At 31.8% G+C, this 21933-nt stretch overlaps 4 protein-coding genes and 1 long non-coding RNA gene across 12 annotated transcripts; 3 read left to right on the plus strand and 2 right to left on the minus strand.

Annotated features, from left to right (window-relative positions):
- Positions 1-8056: 8056 nt before the first annotated feature.
- On the minus strand, positions 8057-10469 carry Rad9 (cell cycle checkpoint control protein Rad9). Of its 3 annotated transcripts, none has more exons than XM_076771017.1 (6): positions 10146-10469; positions 9846-10048; positions 9619-9783; positions 9394-9550; positions 9147-9318; positions 8057-9073 (listed from the first exon to the last, which is right to left on the minus strand). In XM_076771017.1, exons 1-6 carry the CDS (start codon positions 10177-10179, stop codon positions 8356-8358), a joined length of 1449 nt encoding a protein of 482 aa, XP_076627132.1. In that variant the 5' UTR covers positions 10180-10469; the 3' UTR covers positions 8057-8355. The 3 variants fall into 3 exon arrangements, with proteins under 3 accessions (XP_076627132.1, XP_076627133.1, XP_076627135.1); XM_076771018.1 differs by having other exon boundaries at positions 9846-10042; positions 10142-10469; XM_076771020.1 differs by lacking the exon at positions 10146-10469 and having other exon boundaries at positions 9863-9991.
- A 73-nt stretch (positions 10470-10542) lies between these two features.
- Positions 10543-12431, plus strand: Vps29 (vacuolar protein sorting 29). The gene is made up of 4 exons (XM_076771021.1): positions 10543-10676; positions 10929-11120; positions 11190-11425; positions 11549-12431. The coding sequence occupies exons 1-4, from the start codon at positions 10674-10676 to the stop codon at positions 11664-11666; spliced, it is 549 nt and encodes a 182-aa protein (XP_076627136.1). The 5' UTR covers positions 10543-10673; the 3' UTR covers positions 11667-12431.
- A 775-nt stretch (positions 12432-13206) lies between these two features.
- On the plus strand, positions 13207-17256 carry Cbp (sarcoplasmic calcium-binding protein). Its single transcript, XM_076772018.1, has 6 exons — positions 13207-13649; positions 14487-14603; positions 16343-16510; positions 16733-16873; positions 16949-17029; positions 17110-17256. The coding sequence occupies exons 1-6, from the start codon at positions 13515-13517 to the stop codon at positions 17254-17256; spliced, it is 789 nt and encodes a 262-aa protein (XP_076628133.1). The 5' UTR covers positions 13207-13514.
- Ufd1-like (ubiquitin fusion-degradation 1-like) lies at positions 16849-20074 on the minus strand. 4 transcript variants are annotated; one of them, XR_013080203.1, is made up of 6 exons: positions 19918-20074; positions 19691-19805; positions 19456-19610; positions 18762-19310; positions 18064-18184; positions 16849-17280 (listed from the first exon to the last, which is right to left on the minus strand). XR_013080203.1 is itself a non-coding variant. In XM_076772014.1 (4 exons), the coding sequence occupies exons 1-4, from the start codon at positions 19821-19823 to the stop codon at positions 18116-18118; spliced, it is 906 nt and encodes a 301-aa protein (XP_076628129.1). In that variant the 5' UTR covers positions 19824-20063; the 3' UTR covers positions 16849-18115. The 4 variants fall into 4 exon arrangements, 1 of the variants encoding a protein (XP_076628129.1); XR_013080202.1 differs by having other exon boundaries at positions 16849-17274; positions 19691-20063; XR_013080201.1 differs by having other exon boundaries at positions 19691-20063.
- Positions 20075-20278: 204 nt separating this feature from the next.
- LOC143345161 (uncharacterized) lies at positions 20279-21814 on the plus strand. 3 transcript variants are annotated; one of them, XR_013080205.1, is made up of 3 exons: positions 20279-20735; positions 20846-21132; positions 21259-21814. It is a non-coding gene; the product is annotated as an uncharacterized LOC143345161 (long non-coding RNA). The 3 variants fall into 3 exon arrangements; XR_013080206.1 differs by having other exon boundaries at positions 20279-20716; XR_013080204.1 differs by having other exon boundaries at positions 20279-21132.
- Positions 21815-21933: the final 119 nt, after the last annotated feature.

Here is a 21933-nt window from a genome sequence, read left to right on the forward strand (position 1 = left end):
CTAGCCTCGCCCCAACCACCCAACCTTTGGCGAGGAATCCTAACTAACAGACTTGGATATTTTCTTTTATGAGAAAAGCTATCTAAATTCGAATCACAAAGGAAGAGTTTACTGAAGAGTTGTCTGATGAACAGACCAAAAAAATTAACAAAATCGCGATACATGTGAGACAGTCCACCACATGTTTTCTGGAAACGAAATACGAATGTGTAACAACACATAGGAAACCAGACTATTAAAATACCAATATGCATCTTGATATTAATTGTTCCAACTCAAATGGATGCATTATACTTCGATAGTGCCTCACAAGACACTGAGAAACGAAGTAGGAAAGTGCAACTGCACGTATGAACCTTACTTAGTAGAATACCAATGTGCACCTTAATAGTAATTGTTCCTACTTAAACGTACGTTTTCATTTCTGTAATACTTATTACGACACCCCAACGCTCGCATATTTTTCTTACAATCTATATACATTTGTACTTAATTCTAACGCAACACAATCTGCAGAAACATGAAGTACGGGAAGATATTTTCTTCTTGACGTCTTCGTTAATCCCACGATGTTTTGCTAAAACATACACTCATATACAATAGATAGAAATCACATAAAATAAAGAAATATGGGAAGATATTTTCTGTTTCTTGTCTCTGTTGATCCCACGATGTTTTGCTAAAACATAAACTCATATACAATAAATATAACTGGCGTAAAATAAAGAAATACGAGAAGATATTTTTGGTTTCCTGTTTTTATTGATCCCACGATGTTTTCCTGAAACATAAATTCAGATAATAAATAACTGTATGAGATAGTTGCTTCCCTAAGAACGATCAAGTTTGAATCCCATATCTTGTAGTAATTTTGATCATTAATTATTTGAAATTCATATTGAATCTTCCCCTTCATCATTTTATGTTCCATTCATCTATGCTTCTATACTCTGTAAGAAGAACTTACTCAAAGGATTAGTAAGCTGAAATAAAAATGTATTAATGGACACAACAAAAATGATCATGTACTAGTACAATTGATATTATAAAATTAATATTTGAATCAGATTTTCCACGAGCAAAAATTGATGTTACAAAATTTGGAAACATAAATATTACGTAATCGAAATTTAATGAAAAGTTAAATTTATCTCAGTGTTAAGATGAATACCGAATAAATTTCAATCCTGATATAATAAGACGTATAGTATATTGCAATAATTATATTTCACTGTATCGAAAACTAAATTAGATTCATGGAAAAAAACCAATAACGAACAAATGTCGATTAAACGCGAAAATTATCTCTCAATATAAAATATCGAACTGCAATTTGCATACCCTTTTGATGCAAGCATTTTATTTTACATCGATTGAAACAATGATCGCGGACAAACTTTAATCTATGCAAAGGATTCCGTATATTCACAAAAAAAATACACTATTTATAAATAAATATTACGGTTGAATTAAATCTACGATCAATTTAATCATAATATATCATTTTTATATGTATCACAAATCTGTGACAAAAATGTATTCGTTAAAGGTACAGATTTTTACGCGTTAAGAAAAATGAAACATTTCGTCTATATACAACAATCTTTTCGAGCAGTATTTCCATTGATAAAAAAAGATATATTTCACATAATTAAACGTCCACTCATAAATTTAAAGAACAACCCGGGAGTGGACCATTGTTTTTTTCACAACTCTAATTTATAAAATACAAAAGTATACGCGAGTGGTGCTTATTGTTCGAAAAATGAACCACGCAGGGTTGCTTTATTAATTATATCGCGTGCACCCATATTCAATAATACGCAACACTAATTTAAATAATAACGTTGAGCCTTCTGAGGCTTTGTAGAATAGCAGCTTCTTCGTGATGATCTTGAAGCAGTGGCCAGCGTCAAATTTTGGGCATTGAATCGCAACTCTAATTAATAAAAGCGCGATAAATCAAGATCGCAACGCTAATTTATAATAGAAAAATTCCAAACGCGATTTATAACAATAAAAGTAACCGCGAATGGTGATTATTCGCAACACTACCCTGAAAAGCAAGCGCGAAAAATATTAATTCGCGACGCTAAGAGCAAACCGATCAATGCATTCGCAACGCTATTCTTAAATAACAATAAAAGCAATCGCGTATTGAATTCGCCACACTACCCTGAAAAAGAAACGCGAGAAATAGGAACTCGCAACTCTATAAGCAAACGCGATTATTATATATTCGCAACTCTATCTTTAATGGAAATATATTTATGTCTCGCAACGCTAATAAAAATCGCGTTTTGCCCAAAAATTCTGGCCCAGGTGCTGGTGTCTTCCGCAGTTGATGCAAAGACACATGCAATAAATAAACTATCTACTGCAAACTACTATTAACTACAGTGGCACATGTTGGGATGAAGTTAGATGTTTTAAATATCGCAACACTACGGGGCAAATAACGCGATAAATCAACAATCGCAACGCTAATTTATAATAGAAAAATTCCTAACGCGATTTACAACAATAAAAGCAACCGCGAATGGTAATTATTCGCAACGCTACCCTGAAAAGCAAACGCGAAAAATAGTAATACACAACTCTAATTGCAATCGCGTTTACTAATAATTCGCAACGCTATTTTAAAGCAAACTCCCGGTTCCTAAGTTTGCATAAAAGAAACGCGAATCATGTTTAGTCGCAACACTAATATATCAACGCGATAAATATTTATTCGCAACTCTACGAGCAAACGCGAATATTGTATACTATTCGCAACTCTAACTTGAATCAGGGGAATCATGGTACATGTGAATTCACATGTACTGGCCACAAAATATACTAACTACTTCTAATACTACAATTGGGGAAGAATTTTGGCATTGAATGAATCGCAACGCTAAGTAAAATATCGCACGATTAATCAAGATCGCAACGCTAATTTATAATATGAAAATTGCAAACGCGGTTGATGTCCATTATATGTACAAATGGAGTGAAAAAGCAACGCGAGTCGTGATTGTTCGCAACACTACCCTGAAAAGCAAACACGAAAAATAGCGATTCGCAACTCTGATATCAATCACGTTTATGAATTGTTCGCTACGCTATTTTTAAAGCAAACTCCCGGTACCTAGGTTTGCACAAAAACAATCGCGAGATGGTAATTATTCGCGACACTACCCTGAAAAGGAAACGCGAAAAGTAGGAATTCGCAACTCTAAAGCCAACGCGATTATCGTATATTCGCAACTCTATGAATATATAATGAAAAAAGTTATTAACACATTGACTATCACATTTAAATATGTTCGATGATATTTTATAATTATATTGAAAATATTAGAATTCGTTTAAAGTATTATTAAAGAATTAATATAAGTTTGAAATGACAGTAAACGTGTTAATATTCATATTTAAACCGCGAGTTGCCTTGATGGCTGGCATGTATGGTGCAATCATCTACAAAAAGTAGATGCATACGTGAGCCAGCCAACAGAATACAGGGGAGGTATGGCTGGCTGTATGGTGCAATCATGTACCAGGTACATGCATACGTGAGCCAGAAAAACAAACTACAAAACTACTGACGAGATAAAGTGACAAAGTAGTAACAATAATGACTTTCCATCCTCATCCGAGGATGAAGATGAAAAGCCATTTGTTGCAGCCCACTCTTGAAACAATTTGTCAGGGCCTCTTCAACTCCATCGAGTCTTTTCTTTTCTTCGGCGGTCCTGCCAAAGCCTGAAACTTACTTAAGACTGGGCTCGAGATTTCGTGCAATACGTAGTCTTCCAACAATATACGAATTGTTGGTCGAGCATACGTGGTGAATCTCAAGCGGGACGAGCGTTTCGTAAGGGACCTAATCGCGACCGCGAGCGCGAGAGAGCGACTTTATGAGTCGCGCGATTCGAGGAGTCGAAACTAAAGCTAAAACAAACAGCATACACCGTTTGAATCAGCAAGATTTCTACTCTCGAGATCGTAACTACAGAAACAGAACTGCCACGCGAAAACGCGCCTACCCGAATAACTAATGTGACAGTCCTGCCCTGACCCTACCTACTTACATCTAGCACACATACCACGAAGTTACCTACCTACCTAACCCTATATTTAAAAAATTGCAAAACTCATTCTCGCAAACAAACACTCCACGGTTCTCATTCTCAATGTCCGGGCGCGACCTAAACTAGAGAGGACTCCCCGGGGTTCCTCCGACACCCGGACATAACACTACATTCATATTCTAAATGTACGTACCATTTCCTGAAACCGACTGACAAAGGACTAGTGATCTTTGCGTATTTTTATTATATAGAAAAACGTTTTATGTGTTCGAATCTGAAGAATATAGTCTTTAATAAAATATATTGTATGCATGTATAATTATGCAAGATTGAAAAATATGAAGATTTAAATCTATTAAGATCAATAGTTTTCAAATAAATGGTAAATTGAAATTTAATATTATTATTGATAAAAATCTAATGTTATAAAATTCTGTATGTGAATTACAATTATAAAAACATCTGAAACGACGCACTACCACAACCTAACCACAACACACAATGTGGATAGTACGTCGCGCACGATTCACTAACCAATGTCAGTCGCCAATACATTATTATAAATTGTTATAATCTAAATCATCGTGCCCGTTGCCTTCGCTCATGCAAGTAGCACCTGAGCGTGTGCATGAACTTGGGTAACGAACACGGAAAGATTAATCTGAAAATCCTAACTAGAAAAAGTGGTTAATTAAATGTGGCTAAACGGTATTTATTATTTAATTTTTAATCAAAGTGACTCAACTTGTTATATCAAATATATGAAGAACAAAATACTTTAATATTGAAAAATATTATTATTCAAGAAAATTATTATGTTTGTAATTGAATTATGTAAAATGAAAGACTTTATTTAAGACTTTATAATAATTTACTTCAAAATTGAATTAATTTATTTGAAAATTGAAATAATTGAAATTTAATAAATAACATTATTTAAAACATTCAACAATTCATAATCGATTCTATCGTCAAAGTAAATTTCTAAAAAGATGAAACTAGTATACAATACATGTTACTTTGACTCGAAAATCGATAAGTCGCGAAATGTCTTCTTGCACATAAAATACATTAAATACGATCAATATTTAAGGATTATATTAACGTTATCAAAATTACTATATAATGTTATAGTAATTAATAGTTATATTCTACTCTATCATATGATCAATATAATATTTTCATATTATATCAATTTATATTTTATTCAATCTATAACTCATGTAAAGTTAATAAAAATATTTCATATATTTTATAAAAATTGTTTTCTATGTTTTCATAAAAATTGTATAATAATCATATTACGTAATATTTATTTATAACATCAAAAAACGCGAGTGCAAGAAGACCTTAGCCTGCACTAAAAAAATATGACAATTGGTGTTACTACTCACGGGTATTGAAAATACCCGTGGTCACTTGACTCGCCAAAAATATTAAGTATACAACTGGTCACCCGTGTTGTTTCGGATCTTTCATCCTACAACATGGTTGGGGACCAGAGGAACACAATGCATGCAACTCACTCAATTGTAGAATGTAAATGCTCAGATGACGATGTTGACCATTTGAAGTCGTCAGCGAAGTCAGCATAGTCCTGCTGGTTTCCAGGATGAGACTGTAAGAAGAATGCAAGAAAACAATTAGAATCTATTGTTAAAATTATAAAGATTTTTAATTAAAAATTTCCAAGTATAAATTTATACTTACGTTGTTCGTTCGTGGTCCACCGCCCGATACCCCCCGAGTACTGCTGCTGGATACTAGGATCAGGTTCAAATACTGTAAGAAAACTGTAAGAAAACAATTTGAATCTATTGTTAAAACTACAGAGATTTTTAATTAACAATCTCAAAGTATAAATTTATACCTACATTGTTTGCTCGTGAAGCACCGTCCAATACTCCTCCTCAGTGATGCACTGACTCTAATACCGCAAACGAGTTTTAATTTCAAATGAAAAAAATTATCATGTTACAAGGTTTTAAATTAATTTACCGCGACCGAAGATTGAAAACGGCGAACAAATGAATCTATTCTCGCGATTGAGAAAAAAAGGAGAGCCACGATGCTCTGAAAATACTTTAAAATTGCCGTAAGAAACACTGCTTCTACTATCGCGTTTGCCTAACACGTAAACGACCAGGGTCACTTTGTCCTGGAAAACAAACTGTTGCTACGCAGTAAACACTGATTCTACCGGCCGCCTTGCGCGCGGCCAACAAAGCTGAAAAGAATGCTGAAAAGAAAGATAGAATAGGATACAAGAAATACACAAGCACACGTGTGCCTTTCCTATTGGTTTTTTGTTTCTTCTTCCTTATTAGATGTTCATTAACAGAAATACTGCTCTATTTAGAATTGCGTATACAGTTTGTCGTGACGACATATAAAATATTATCCAAAAAAATAATTACTTTAAAGTAATTATTCAATTTACAAATGTAATATCACTAACTTTCACAGTTAGAATTGTAAGAATGATTATATTTATTTTATCGAATGTTTGAATATATCATAATTTTGATAAATACTACGAAATTTGCAAAAATTGAAATTCGTTAATTATTTATGCTTTAATAGCATAGTCCAACTACGTAGTTTCTACGTTTTCTTAAACTTGCATCGAAAATGTTTGCAAATTACAATTGCAACAATTCATAAAGACAGATTGATAAACATTCAATTTACCAATATTCCCTTTGAAAGTCGAGTTGCTGCCATCTACCATGGTGTCGTTTACGCGCCAATATTATAATAGGTTGTACGTTACCAATATTCCCTTTGAAAGTCGAGTTGCCTGCCATCTACCATGGTGTCGTTTAGGCGCCAATATTCCATGGCGTCGTATTCCAATCAGAGGCTGTCACAGAAATAAAATACAAATTAAAATCAAATACATTACAGTAAACATATCTAATCGTAATTAAACAATAATTGATGTACAAAATACGTAATTTCGTTTAGGGAAATATAATGAATCGACGCCGGTTAGATATCGAAGAAAACGCGCGAAACCCGATTCAGTTTTTGCCACAATTCCAACTCAATTTATAGTAGAAACGTATTAATATTACACGAAAGCACCGTTGGAGAGTAAATGTAAGTAGTATTGATGACAAAATATGAACAGGTCAAAAATACGTACCTCCGTTGGTCGCGAAACGCCGACACGTCTTGACATGTCTGAAGATATCTTACTAATGGCGCCCCCTCGCTGTACCCAGCATCGCTCGCGAATTAGCTCAGGGGGGTGAGGGAGACTCCGATGTTTTCCGAAGCTTCTATTTCGAAAAGGAATTCCTTGACTTCGAATTCCAATAAAAGACTGTAACAGAAACAAAATAAAAATGCATTAGAGTACATGAACGATTATTATAATTAAGTAATGATTAAATCCTAACCGTATTGCAAGAGATTGAAATTAAATTCAGAGGGACACGTTAATAGTTAACATCGGTCGAATGTCAGAGAAAAAGTACGAAACCGATTCAATATTTGTCACGATGTCAATTGAATTTATAATCAAAATTGTATTAATATTATGCGAAAGCGTCGATAGAAAGTAAACGAGAGCAGTAATGATGAAATATCAACAGGTTAAAATACGCACCTCGTTGGTAGCGAAACGCGGACAATTCTCGATACGTCTTACCGCGTTAACTTTCAGATTACGAATGACGACCCCTCGCGGTACCCAGCAACGCTCGCGAAATAGATGGCAGGAGAGCTCCGATGCTCGCGCAGCTTATATTTCGAGAAGGAAGGTTGAACATTGTTTTCGAAACTGTTGATTTACGGGACTAAGGATGCCTTAGGTAGAAACCACAAATATAACAAATCATTCCACGTACGTATACCTCGTCTGTATTGTAAAGAACAACGTTAATGAGTTTATAATTCATTTTACAGTCTGCTCGATTCTTCGAAAAATCGATGAAAGAATGAAAATGTGTTCAAATTTAAACGTGTCTTACTTTTATAGTCTTTATTAAAAATGTGTTTCATTAAAAAGTTCTTAACCAAAAACAAATCAAAATGTTTTATATTCTTTATTACATTATAATAACAGTTCCATAGTATTGTCATCTGTGTAATATCTAATAAATATAAAAATATGAACATGATTGTACTTAAAATGTTTCTATTTCAACAATTTAAGTTTTTTTTTTGTTAAAAATGGTATTATAAGATTAAATAAAATAAAATTGGTATATAACAATAAATTGTAATCCTTGAAAATTACTGTACAAAATTAATGTGATCATTTATTTAAATACTTTTAATCGCTAGAACACCCGTCTGAATCTTCAGCTAAAATTATATCGTATCCAGGTAATGTTCTTGGATCAAATGTTTTTTGAAAACATTTCTGAAATATTAAACGGGCTTTTTTAGTTGGTGGAGGTGGTGAATCTGGTACTTCGTCTTCTAATATAACAGATATATCGTTGTCTTGTCTTTGTTGCGTATCCGTTTTATCGTTACTAGACTTTCTTTTTGTTACTGTAGAAAATACAGAATTCACTAATTTCTTTCTACTTGTGGATGTTTTACCGAGACTTGTAGTTATATTGTAGCTGCACGATGGCGCATTACGAGATTCTTTTCGAGTATTCTGTTCTACTGGCAAGTAGTTGTCTTCATTCTTATTTTGATCATTTTTTAAACCTCTGTTAGATACACTCGGTTGTTCGTCAACTTTCTCTTTAAAAATATCTCGATTTAATTCGTTTGTTTGTTCTATTAAATATGGGTGTATATTTTTAGCATTAGCATTTTCTAATGTTTTATTGATATTCTGTGACTTATTCTTTATTTTACTCGTAGATTTGTTGTTTGGTTTTCTAGAGACTTGCTTTTTCTCTGTTCTTCGTTTTCTAGGTTTGTCCTGCTTACTATTTAGCGTTGTTTCGGTTTGACTTTCAGTATCAGAACTTAACGTGGACAATATTAAATTTGCCTCAAATGATGAGGTTTTCAATGAAAATATAACTGGTCTAAAAAATATTAGTATACATTTATTTGTATATAATCGAAAGAATATTGGTATTTAAATTATTTAGTTCTTACTTTCCAGCTTCTGTAAAATGTATACCAATTGGAACACCTACGAATTCTGCAAAACCCAAAATAGCTTTAAATTCTCTCATACAAAATGTAATTGATGTATCACAAGCAATATTATATTGGTCAAATTCCCCTTTGCCAAGAGCAAGTTGTGTCCTTGTTGTATTTGACAAGCCTGGAACAAATATAAAGTTGTATCTAACAAGAAAAAGGAATAACAATGTAACATATTGTTTACATAACAATTTACCCGAACTATCATCTACATAATTTCTAAGTAAAAGTTTTTGCAACGAAACTTCCAATGTTATTTCAATCAAATTTTGATGAAAATTATGCATAGCACCTCCCAATACGCGTGGCTGAGAAGACAGTTGATTTGATGCAGAATCTTTATCATATGCAGTCTAAAAAATACAAGTAATAATGAAAATTAAGAAATAATTCAAAACTATTAAAGATATATAAGACATACTTGCAGCATTTCACAATCTAATATGGGTAACAAATGTGTTTTGGTAACACCATTCTTGTATTTTAAAATAAATAATATTTCAGATGCATCTGGTTCTAATCTTATGTGACATGTTTCCACCTGTTTATCTATTAAATTGGTTGCTTTAAATACTGTCATGGCACTCTGTAAAATATATCTATTGGCTCATTTATAATTTTATATAAGAATATATTAGTTATTATTACCCTCATTGAAATTTTACATTTCAATGCATCATCCTCTTGTAGATCACCATAAACATAACATGAGAAATAGTTTTGGAATACTGTAAAGTCAGCGTATGCTGAATTTGCCATGTTGACAGTACGAAATGACAGAGCATTCCTTTGTGGTTCTATATACATCTCATCTCCAATTTTTGCCAATGCATGTATAGCCTTTGCTAAAACTATTGAAAATATATAAAAACATTTCATATTATTATGAATAATTTTTGAGGCAGAAGTTGATAAAATATAACCTAAATAAAGACATACACAACATACTTTTCACATTTACTCCTGGTACAACACATTTCATGTTGAACTTGCTCTATTAAGCTATTTATTGTTGAGTAAGTAAGCATCAAGTATTATTTAATTTGAGAAGCGATCGGTAAAGGGAAGTGAAAGATTTCATAATATTACGCGCGTTTAGAAACAAACTAGCGACTCCTTTACGGAGAACCAATCGTAACTTAGAAATGTACGTATAAACATTTATAACGTACGATTGTAAATAAATAATATAAATGACGTATAATCATGAATGAAAATCCCATAAAATAATTCGTTTCATAAAATAAAAACTAAAAATAAGAACACAGAATTCATATTTTAGCATATTGAATGAAAGGAGTATATCGATAAGCACACATACTCTCGAATCTCGAGAATCGAAACTTTGCCGTGTATACTTTTGGTATCGTGTTTGACGTTTTAAGGGTATTAGTATTTTGCTGTTAACAAATGCAATAAATTGAATATCAACGGTCCAAAATATAGAACAGCTATAAAAATATTATTAAATAAATCATGGTAAGCAGATAAAATCGAATGTTGCTGATAAAAATTAAATTATTACAATTACCACCTTACCCTTGTAAATTAACCTCAACAAAGATCAGTGCTTTATAACGAAGCCCTTCATTTCTTGTAATTATATACTATTATTAATAAATTCATATTACATACTTTGAGAATATTCCCATATAATTTTAGTAATAATTCAAACGTTTATTGTACCTACTAAGGAAAGAAAATTATTTTAAACTAATTTCGTAATTATAGCTTGTTTTAGTATTGGGAGATTTGCATATTCCACATAGATGTAGTAGCCTTCCAAGTAAATTTAAGAAATTATTGGTGCCTGGTAGAATACAGCATATTTTATGCACAGGCAATCTATGTACGAAAGAATCCTATGATTACTTAAAAACATTGGCTAGTGATGTACATGTTGTTAGAGGAGATTTTGACGAGGTATATATTATTTAAAATATTTAGATAATTATTCAGAAGCACTACAGGTTTTTTTAATCTTCCTTGTAGAACTTAAATTATCCAGAACAAAAAGTTGTCACTGTTGGTCAATTTAGAATAGGATTAACACATGGACATCAAGTTGTACCTTGGGGAGATCCAGAATCACTAGCCCAAATTCAAAGACAGTTAGAAGTTGATATCTTAATATCAGGTCATACGCATAAATTTGAGGCATATGAACATGAAAATAAATTTTATATTAATCCTGGCTCTGCAACTGGAGCATACAATCCCCTTGATACGTAAGATTTTTTTAAATTAATAATTATCATTTATATATTTACAAATATTATATCTAATATCTTTATTAAATGTTTTAAAAATTTATTCTATTTAATTTTAAAGTGGATATTTATACTTTATAGATCATTCATCCCATCTTTTGTTCTAATGGATATTCAAAGTTCAACAGTAGTAACTTATGTATATCAACTTGTTGGTGATGAAGTGAAAGTTGAAAGAATTGAATACAAAAAAAGTTAAAATTGTATAAAGAATTCAAGAATATACATACATGTTACATGATATGATACATATAATTGATATACATAAAACTGAATACTACTCTACCTCTATGATTCATACGAGGTCTCAGGTGCATTTGAATTAGCATTAGCACTTATATAAGAATTTTAATTGTATGATACGTTTATTGTAAATAAAATTAGAACATCGGCTATGAATTTCATTCATACTTCATTTAATACTTTTTTGCAATTTAGTTTATATCGTTATATACTATTTATCAAAAATGTTTGTTTTCCGTTGTTTATTCAGTTACACGTATGTATAATTACGGATTCCGGTGTACCGCCGCCAAAATGACAATTTTATTCTTGATATACAAATAAATGAAAATCAGACATCTATAATGCCCTTATGTGAATAACATATTATTTTAGTTTCTATTGTCACTCATATTTTGCATATTTCAATAAAGTCATCATTGAAGTAGACATAGTGTCTTATTTATCGCGAACACGTTAATTATCTCTCTTGCTATTAATGATATAACAAAATAACTAATTATAAAAGAAAATTGTACGTTTTAAAAAGACGAATGTTATGATAACAAAATACTTTTTTCCGAAGGTCACCAAAGATTTTTCATAGATCACATATTTTTTATCATGTGAATTTATAACTGTTATTAAAACAAGTTCAGTAACCTGACATGTTATCCTTGAGAGTGAAGAAACATGTTTAAGCCAAAAAAATAAAAATAAAAATGGAACAAGAAGAAAATAAGTTGACTTTCTTTACTAAATGCCCCCCCTCCTCTTAAGATACAATTTTCCTTTAGGCAATATTTCGTATCTTCAGTAGCAACAGAGTTAATTAAGAGCTAACGATAAATGGAACATCCATTATATATTTATTTTCAATTTGTTCCAATCGAGTAAAATCATGCCTGTAGTCACGTATACGTATTTACGTTCAAATATCACGTTTAACGTAACCTAGTTCTGCAATTCATCGAAATTCTTTGTATGTAAAATATATTTACGTTTGACTATTACGTATTTCAAAGTAATCTCTATCTTTGTACCGCAACTATATTTGTCTTCAATATACGTCAATTAGCCATCAAATTATTTCCTATCACCGTCTAATGATAAGACTGGATATAAGTATAGTACATAAACAAAGTGCAGTATCCTAATTATTGATTAGATAATTAGAGTTTTGTAGAATAAATGTTTGTTTATAAATATATAAAGTTTTCGAATAAATGTATACATTTGATAAATTAACCGGAATATTATTTTAAAATCATATTAAATTTAAAAATGATCGAAGATTCTATTGCATACGAATGCTCGTCAATACAAAAGTTATAGGATACAAATTTTCTACAAATTTTATGATATTTTGTTGTAAAAAAGATGGTATATTAATAAAATTAATTGGTAAATTGTTAGTTAACTCATTTATTTTATATAACTATTTTATAGATTTACATATGATGTATACATATGTATTTGTAATTACATGTATTATTTTATTTTTATCAGTCTTTACCAATTTCTTAGTAGTCTTTTATCAGCATATACGTTTATGGTTTTTATCTACGAAAAGAAGGGAACGTGTACATCCACTCGTAATCGAGAGAAAGCAAGAAAAAGGAGAACAAATCGTTCTTGCGCATGCGCGTTAGCAAAAGAGGGGGAATTAGCCGACCGGGCCGACCCATCAAAAGGGGCCCAGTATTCTTTATTTAGAATTCAGTTTCAAACAAGCCTTAGTGATTGTAGGACCAGTGTTTTGGTATTCACTTCTGTGGTAATATTATTGAAAAAAGAATAACATACCTTTACATTTCGTGTTAAAATGGCAACATTATTACGAATGGGTCTGCGATACGGAATGTCGAACCGAATCCTTGAGAAAAGGGCTATTTCATTTGTGTGCAATGGAGTAACGCAAGGAGAGCAAAACATCGATCAACCAAGTACAAAATTGCAGGTAAATTTTGCTACTCGTATTGTAAGAAATAAATAAAAATTAAATTATCATGTATCGGTTAACATAGTTTAATTCAATGAGTATTAAATAAACCTGCATTTTACATATTGCATTGTCCGATGCAAATGCTTAAATTCTTTATGTGAAGATAAATGGCACAAATTAGATCAAAATTATGGAATTCGAAAATAATGCCGTTCATCAGTCACATATAAATGTACCACTTTCATCTCATGAACATGATCTCAATTCGTAAAATTTATTTTTAATTTGTACAATCAATGTTCCGTAAAAATAAATAAGAAAAATATATAAACTTTATAAAATATATTCGTTACAGTAAATTCAATGTGATTTACCATATTGTCGATATTTTAAATTTATAAACATATAATAAATTAACAGTGAATGTTTACAATTTGATAACTAAATGCATGTATACAGGCTTCATTGATAATTGTTATTTTCTTTAAATTTCTTTATCGCTTGATTCAAGCGTATTAATTGCAAAACATGTTTGACCTTGAAAGATTCCAGAACATTTTCATTTGTAGTATTTACACCCTGTATAAACATTCTTATTAGTATCCTTTATTTAGACTTTCTACTGTATAAATTTCGTATGGTACGGAATTAGCAATTACGGTAAAAGAAGCTACTTGTCATAACAGAGTTCATTAAACCGATGTGACCTAACACGAGCCGGTATCTTTATTTACGTTGTTGCAGTTATGTAATTATTATAAACCGATATATCAGTCTGATATCGTAGTTGAATTATGTTATTTGTGAATTAGTCTGTTATCCGCTGTACACGTAAATTTGTTTTGTTTATAGTACCATGAAATTGCCCGACGAATGTATAGCAAGAGAAGCGTACATCACACAGGACTCTCGACGTCCATAGACGATCAAGAAGAAAGCGATAGCGACTCGGACAATGAACAAGACAGAGTAAGTAAGGCCCTTTTCTTTCAAAACATTCTTATTTCTTATCGTATTTCGGGAGTTTATCTGTATTAGCTATTCTTGTGGAAGGGGAAGGAGAGTTAGTCTCTGTTTATTTGTAACGATAAAAAAACGTATGACATTGAAAATGACCTGTATATAACTACATATGTACATATAAAAAGTAGCTATATTTTAATTTAACAATTTTACGATCTTTCATACGGAATACGTTGGTTTGAATTAACTTTAAAAACTTAAAATAAATTTCGAATTATAACGATGGAAATATATAATATTTAATTACTAAGTAAATCTCTCTAATTTTTGCATTACATAAGAGCAAAATGAAAATTATATTTAAGTAACGACTGTTAGATCACTCTACATATTGATTTTAGTACTAGATTCCCTTGTTTTTTTGTTTTTGACCTTGTGCGATTATGACCATTATATTGCGACGTAATCGTTGAACTCGTTCAACATTCGCTTTCATTTAATATTAAAAAGTGTAGCGTTTCATTAAGGATAATTCGTCATTATATTTCGACGGATATTGCGAATTTTGAAAATAATTTGAACTATCGTGTTTCCTATAAAACGTAAAGAAACTTTAACTTTTACCATTTTTTTTTTTCGTTATTATTTTATAAGAAAACTGTTATACGATAAAAACACAACCACCATATACACAGATCCCATAGAACAAGTATCCTACCGAATACATTACGCAAGAAACGTGAATCCACATATGTTATATTCTTTTATCATTCAAATATCTTACATTTAAATACGTCTGAAAGTTTCGTAATACCAAACCAAACATTGTACAAACACTGTTAGACAGTGTTGTTTAATGAATTAGTAAATATGTTCAGACAAGTGCCGCTTTCACAAAAGAAAGCCATCAAGTATTTTCTTAGAAGTTGTCGCGTGGTTATTCTCCTTTTCCACGATATTATAATTTATAAGTTAAATAAACGAGATTTTAACTCGTAATATGTTCTCCTTTAAAAGAAACTACGTTTCTGGGACGCTTTTTTGTACCATCCAACACAATGGAAATATATTTAAAGCTGTCACGTCAACTGTGACATCCTGTATATTCAAATGGATCAATAATGCATAAATTTTAATTTAGTCACCGCATAGCCATCGAATACGATTTTCGTGACATGAAAATTTATTGTTCTTCGTATCTGAAAATATGTTATATATTTAGTCAGTACTTGTTCCTTTTTCTTTATTTAATCGCATGCTCGAACGATATCTTGTATAGAGAATGTTACAGTAGCGGGGGTTCACAAAGTTTAATCAACTGTATATTGTAAATCCAAAATGAAAATAACGGTACGCGTAGAAGCGCTTACGTCAATGCATATTAATTAAAAAGAGAGGACCATATCTCTTTTAGATATTTCTAGTATATTCAAACAAAATTTTTTATATTCAAAGTCGAAGCCCTTGTGAACATTAAACGCGGGGCCAGATGGCCCGATCGAACCCTATTCCCCCCCTCACTGTAATAGGGCGTGCATAAGACCTTAACTATTCAAGTATGGCGTGCGTATCAATTCACAAGCCTTCTATTAGTTAACGATACTGAATCGTGTATTTTTATGTTAACGAATCAAATTTGATCACCTAAAGACCGTGTAGGAGACGTCATATCTGTAATTTCTTTTTGCTAAAACAAGACCAAGAATACAAATTTTAATAAAGTAATGTATCGCGTTTATCATTAGGGGCAATCGAATTTCTGGAGACGAAAAATGCGAACCTTGCACAGTCATTTGGATGTTAATAAAGACGGGGTTATCAGTTATGACGATTTCATGTTACTTGGAGACCGATTTTCTGAATTAGGACATTTAACCCCAGAATCTAAAGCTGAATTTAAAAAAGTATTAAACGTAAGTATCTTACATACGTATTTCATGTTAATCCTTCAACAAAACGCGTCGCGATCATTTTCTTTAGATATAACAAGATATCATGTAAAAAGTGAACTTTATAAATCATTTCATCTAAAAAAAATAAGGAACGTTTCGAAAAAAAAAATAAAAAAAGAAATGCTTAAGAACAATATAAATCATTCGATATATGTACATGTCTACGTATGTATATTCATCTAGGAAATGTGGGAGGAACAATGGGGTGAAATCAGTCCATATAATCTCATTTGTATTGAAAAATATCTGGAAGAAATGCATCATGTTCTGAATGATTCATCGTTAAAGAAAAAATGTCATCACTTCTTACCTTTCCTATTCAAAGTATGTATTTAAAATTGTATATATTTATATCAATTAATATCTATTAGAAAATACATATTTTATGTACACTTGCAGGCAGTGGACAAAGATCAAAGCGGCGAAATTTCTGTAGAAGAATATAAATTATTCTTCCAATGCTTAGATCTCACGCACGATGTAAGTAAAATATTATTTATTCTATCGTGATATCGAACGTAAAACTAAAGTAAAAGAGTTAATTGAAACTCTTATTACAGCATGCAGTTGTTTCCTTCAGTCACATTGATACTAATGACGATGGCAAAATCAGTTTTGAAGAATTTATATCACTAGGTCGTGACTTTTTCTTGACGGAAGATCCTACAAGACCCAGTAAACACTTTTGGGGTCCATTAGTGGATTAAACATTTACTTTGTTTACCCTGCAACTTGTGATATTACGATACTGTTCGTTATCCATTTTTACAATTACATATAAGTTTTAATCTTGTAGAATGGTTACGTTACTGATCATTACTTTTTATAGGATTAGTTAACATTAACACGTCCACTACGGTGATTTTTCTTATAGCCAACTACGTTCATTACTGCATTTTCATCTTTGACAATACGGAAAAAATGTATCCTGTAAATTTTTAATTTATGCCCCTATAAAGTTACCTACAAATGAAATATACAATAGTGTCCGTTTATGTGAAATCGTGTCGGGATCGTATTATGTCATATATCCGGGGAGATGAATTTCCAGATATTATTGACCGACATTGTCGGACCTTGCTTCTCATGTTACCGTCGCATCGTGCGTGCGACGTAGGTAAGAGTGAGAAGCAGGGAAAGCGAGCGAGAAATACAAAGATAGATAACTTTGAGGCTTGCCTCGAACGAACAGTTCCAGGAAATGATGGAGATAACTCGATGTCATATAAACGGACAAATTTTGCGTCGCATAAACGGACACTACTATAACTCGTATGAAACAAAGGTACGATAGAGACTTACATACTCCGTAACGCAGTGAACGTGTTAAATATAGAATATACATTTTTTTATTTACATTAGAATAAAAAAAATATATTTCAAAAAAATCTTGTATACAAAGAAAATGAATATTTTTTATGGAAATGTTTCTAAATATTTTAATGGTTTAGGAACTTCTATAACAATTTTATATTAAAAAGTACAACAGTTTAATAAGAAATACAAATACTCACTTTTACAAATGTACGTAATTATAAGAAAATAAATAGACTGAGAATTGTTCAGTCACGTGCTTGAATTTCTGAGGGAGAAACCTTCACCAGTGAAAGCTTTAAATTCATCCGGGTCCTTTACCTACAATATTGTTTTTTATCTCAAAGATATTGCGTGAAATAGTATGTTCTGTTTGTATACACAAGGATTCGTTAAAATTGGAGCACTACACATTACAGTAGTGCCCACTTAAATGTCCACATCCACGTTACTTCTCAGAATTCAATGGAGACAAGGAAAGATGATAAATACTGTACTCCGCTGACTGTTGAAGTTCCATGGCAGGAATGTTAGAAAAGTAGAAGGGATTCACGTATTCCCACGTACACATTGAACTCTAATTTGCTATTCGTCGCGGCAGTTACACTCGCATGTGGACTGCCTGAGAGCAAGGGAGCGAGATAGACAAATAGGCGGTCCGACTCCTCTTGCCCCTGGGCCGTCCCACGGGACTTCAAGTCAGCGGAGCACAGTACGAGTGAGATACAATAGCTGGCACCCGAAATCACATATACAATGTATCGATAACACCGGCGTCAAGTTACGCTCGATACGTTCGATGTCCGAAGCCGCTTGGCTTCTAAGAATTGGAAGGGATAACCGCAGACACTTAAGTGGGCACTATTGAATATGGTGTGAAATGTAATTTGTACCATACCTCCTTATTGTTAACAGGTTTAATACTGCGCAAAAATGTAAGAGTTCCTATTTCATATCCATAATCTGGTATTCCTCTAATATATGTCGGTTTATTTGTAGTTGTTTCTGATTGTGCAGAATTTTTGCGTTTCTTGCCATTCAGTCTGTTACCTTGACCTTTAAATGGTACAAAACCAGCTGGTGCTGGCATTAAATCTGCAAGATCTACTTCATTTTCATCTTTTTTAATTACCATCTCGGGTTCTACATAGCCAACTGGTGGAGCAAATTCGACATTCATATCACATTCTATGATATTGACTGCTGGACCAGGTTTTGTTTCAAGAACACACATTTCGTATATTCTTTGATTGTATTTTATGGCTATAACATCGCCCGTTGTAAGACAAGCAAAACTTCTTAATGCATTTTCTAAAACAGCTTTAGGATTTGTAATATCTAGAAAATCTTCAGATTGTGGTTGAAAGCGTGAGAATGTTGCAGTTGGTAAAGAAACATTTTCAACATTTATTAATTCTGCTTCTTCCAATAAAAGATTATGCATCATCTGCAATCACATCATGACAAATATATATAGTGTGATTCCACAAAGGATGATTTCTTTATATTAACAAACACTCAAAATAATTGTTTCATATATGGTTAACAATACTTTTTCAATGGATAATAATATATTCATAGGTATTATTTACCCAATAAGGTAAATAAACTTTTCCTTCGTCCGCAACAAATTCCAAAACACCACAGTGGGTTATTCTATTGGTCTTCTTATTAGTTAATTTGAATATCATTGGGTAATTAATATTCAATCTTGTAAGCTGTTCCAAAGCTGAGGGTGGCATAATTACTATAAAAAAGATAAATAACATGTAATTTCTTGCTTATTCGATGGACAAGTTATAAGGTAACACAAATACATTTACAGACTTTTTCCACCGCGTTCGACATCTTGTCGATATGTACCCGGTAACATTGACACAGAGAAACATTTATACTGGGTGTTGAAAGGACGTGGAATCTCCGGAAACATGTTAAACCCGAACTGAAAGCGGAAAGCCATTTTTGATAAACAACTTAACCTCACTTTAATATAAAGCCCGTTGAACGGACGTATCCCTTCGTTATTTTTTGTCTTGTTTTCACGATCTTTTTACCATGTTTACGTTATTTCTCTCAGCACTCCTTCAATGTTTAAGGATAACAATTTTTTTTTAGAACCGTGTAAATTTGGATCAAAGTATAGCTCTGACATGCACAGTCATACACACAATGTGTTACACGGATTTCCGCCATTTAAGGGGAATATGACAAGCAAAACTTGGCCCCCTCTCCTACCAAAGTAGGAATGAATAATCATTTGGTACAAAGTGCCAAAATTTCAGCCAAAAAGGGTGTTCTATCTTGATAGTATTTAGTCAGTTAATAATAATAATTAATGGTATTTGTAATTCGGTTAAACATATTTTAGTGGTAGCAATGTTAGATACCAAAACATTCTTCTTCAATTATTGAATTTAGAAGGAAAACAGATAATTTTGAAAACTGCAGTATATTTGTTTTAAATTAAAAATATTGAATAATGACAAATAAATCTATGCTTTTGATAAACAAATAAGAAAATAGAAATGCAATATTGTTAAAATTGGTTGTTCAAACGACAATAATTGGATATTTTACTCTGTACCAGGGGTAGCGAACTGGCGGTTCGCGAACTACCCCTACTTTCCTGCGCTACTCAGGCGCAGAAGAACATCCCCCTCTATACCTGTTGTGCAGAGTTTGAGTGGAACGAATGGGCTCGCTTGGCACTTAATAATAAATGACTAGTGTGGATTCCAAATTGCTTCTAACAATACATTTAAAATTAACGTCATTTCCTTATGGCATACTGCAAAATAATCTTTTCAATAGCCATGAAAAACTATCGTGCTTACATCACCACTCTAGTCTCTAGTATGTGGTATCTATCTAGGTACCTTAGATCTATACGCTGATCGCTGGTGGAGAGCATAACCTAGATAACTGTTCTCTCATGCGTCGTCAGAATCAAAAAATCAAAACTCTGAACTTGTTTACTTTTAGTGATCTCAATCATTGACCATGACTGATGATGTATCACGTGCTATAGAGCATTATTATAAAGTGTCACTGTGTGTCATCTGTGGTGTAGTTGTTTAACAACAGACATCGCGTGTCCGTCTTTAGTAACAGAGCGGAACAGTTTGAAAACATTAGTTTGTTTAATTTTTTATGTTTATTAGAGAAATTATATATAAAGTAATTTACACAAAATGGTGTCTTGTTGCGTACCAACTTGTGGAAATTCGACGAGAAAATTTAAGTTACATGTTTTACCAAAAGACAGGGAGGTAAGCTCCGTGCCTAATATAATTCGCAATTTTATTTATAATGGTATATTACAATTGTCTTATGTCGAGTTAATAACGAATGGTAAGTAAAATTAATAAGGAACATAATGAAAAATGTTGTTTCAGCTTAGGATAATATGGTGTTTAGCCATATGTAGGAAAGATTTAATTGACATAGATTTACAAACAAGAAATCGATACAGAGTATGCGAAATACATTTTGATGAACAAGAAAAAATTGGAGGACCTTCCAATCGAAGACATTTAAAATGTACTTCGTATCCAACTTTGAAACTTCCAGGTTTGCTTAAATAAAACTAATGATTAATGAATAACAAAAATAAAGCCACAATAGGTATAAAAAAAATAAATATCGGAGTAAACATTTCTATGTCATAAAATTGATAAAATAACTGTTTTGATTTTTATTGTTATGTGCATGTTTGCTTGAACAATAATTTCTTTGATTGATTTGTAATTTTTATTTTGTTTGTTTATTAAATATCTTACTCTTTATTTATTAATTGTTACATTGTGATTATTATTTTGTGTAAGTTATTTATCGTATTATAGCTAACAGGGTTGATTATGTTTTTATCTAGATAACAAATAATAAATGTTTTATTTATGCTTTGTAAATAAAAATTTATATCAATAAAATTTATTCGAATAATGTAAAAAGGTGAATAAATATGTATTCCGTATGCGAATAATAAAACTATCTATTATACATTAGAGACTTTTGTATTATATTGATCCTGTGATCGTATAAATATCGGACTGACTCAAATTACCCGGACT

This window comes from Colletes latitarsis, chromosome 8 (genome assembly GCF_051014445.1).
Source record: "Colletes latitarsis isolate SP2378_abdomen chromosome 8, iyColLati1, whole genome shotgun sequence".
Lineage (NCBI taxonomy): Eukaryota > Metazoa > Arthropoda > Insecta > Hymenoptera > Colletidae > Colletes > Colletes latitarsis.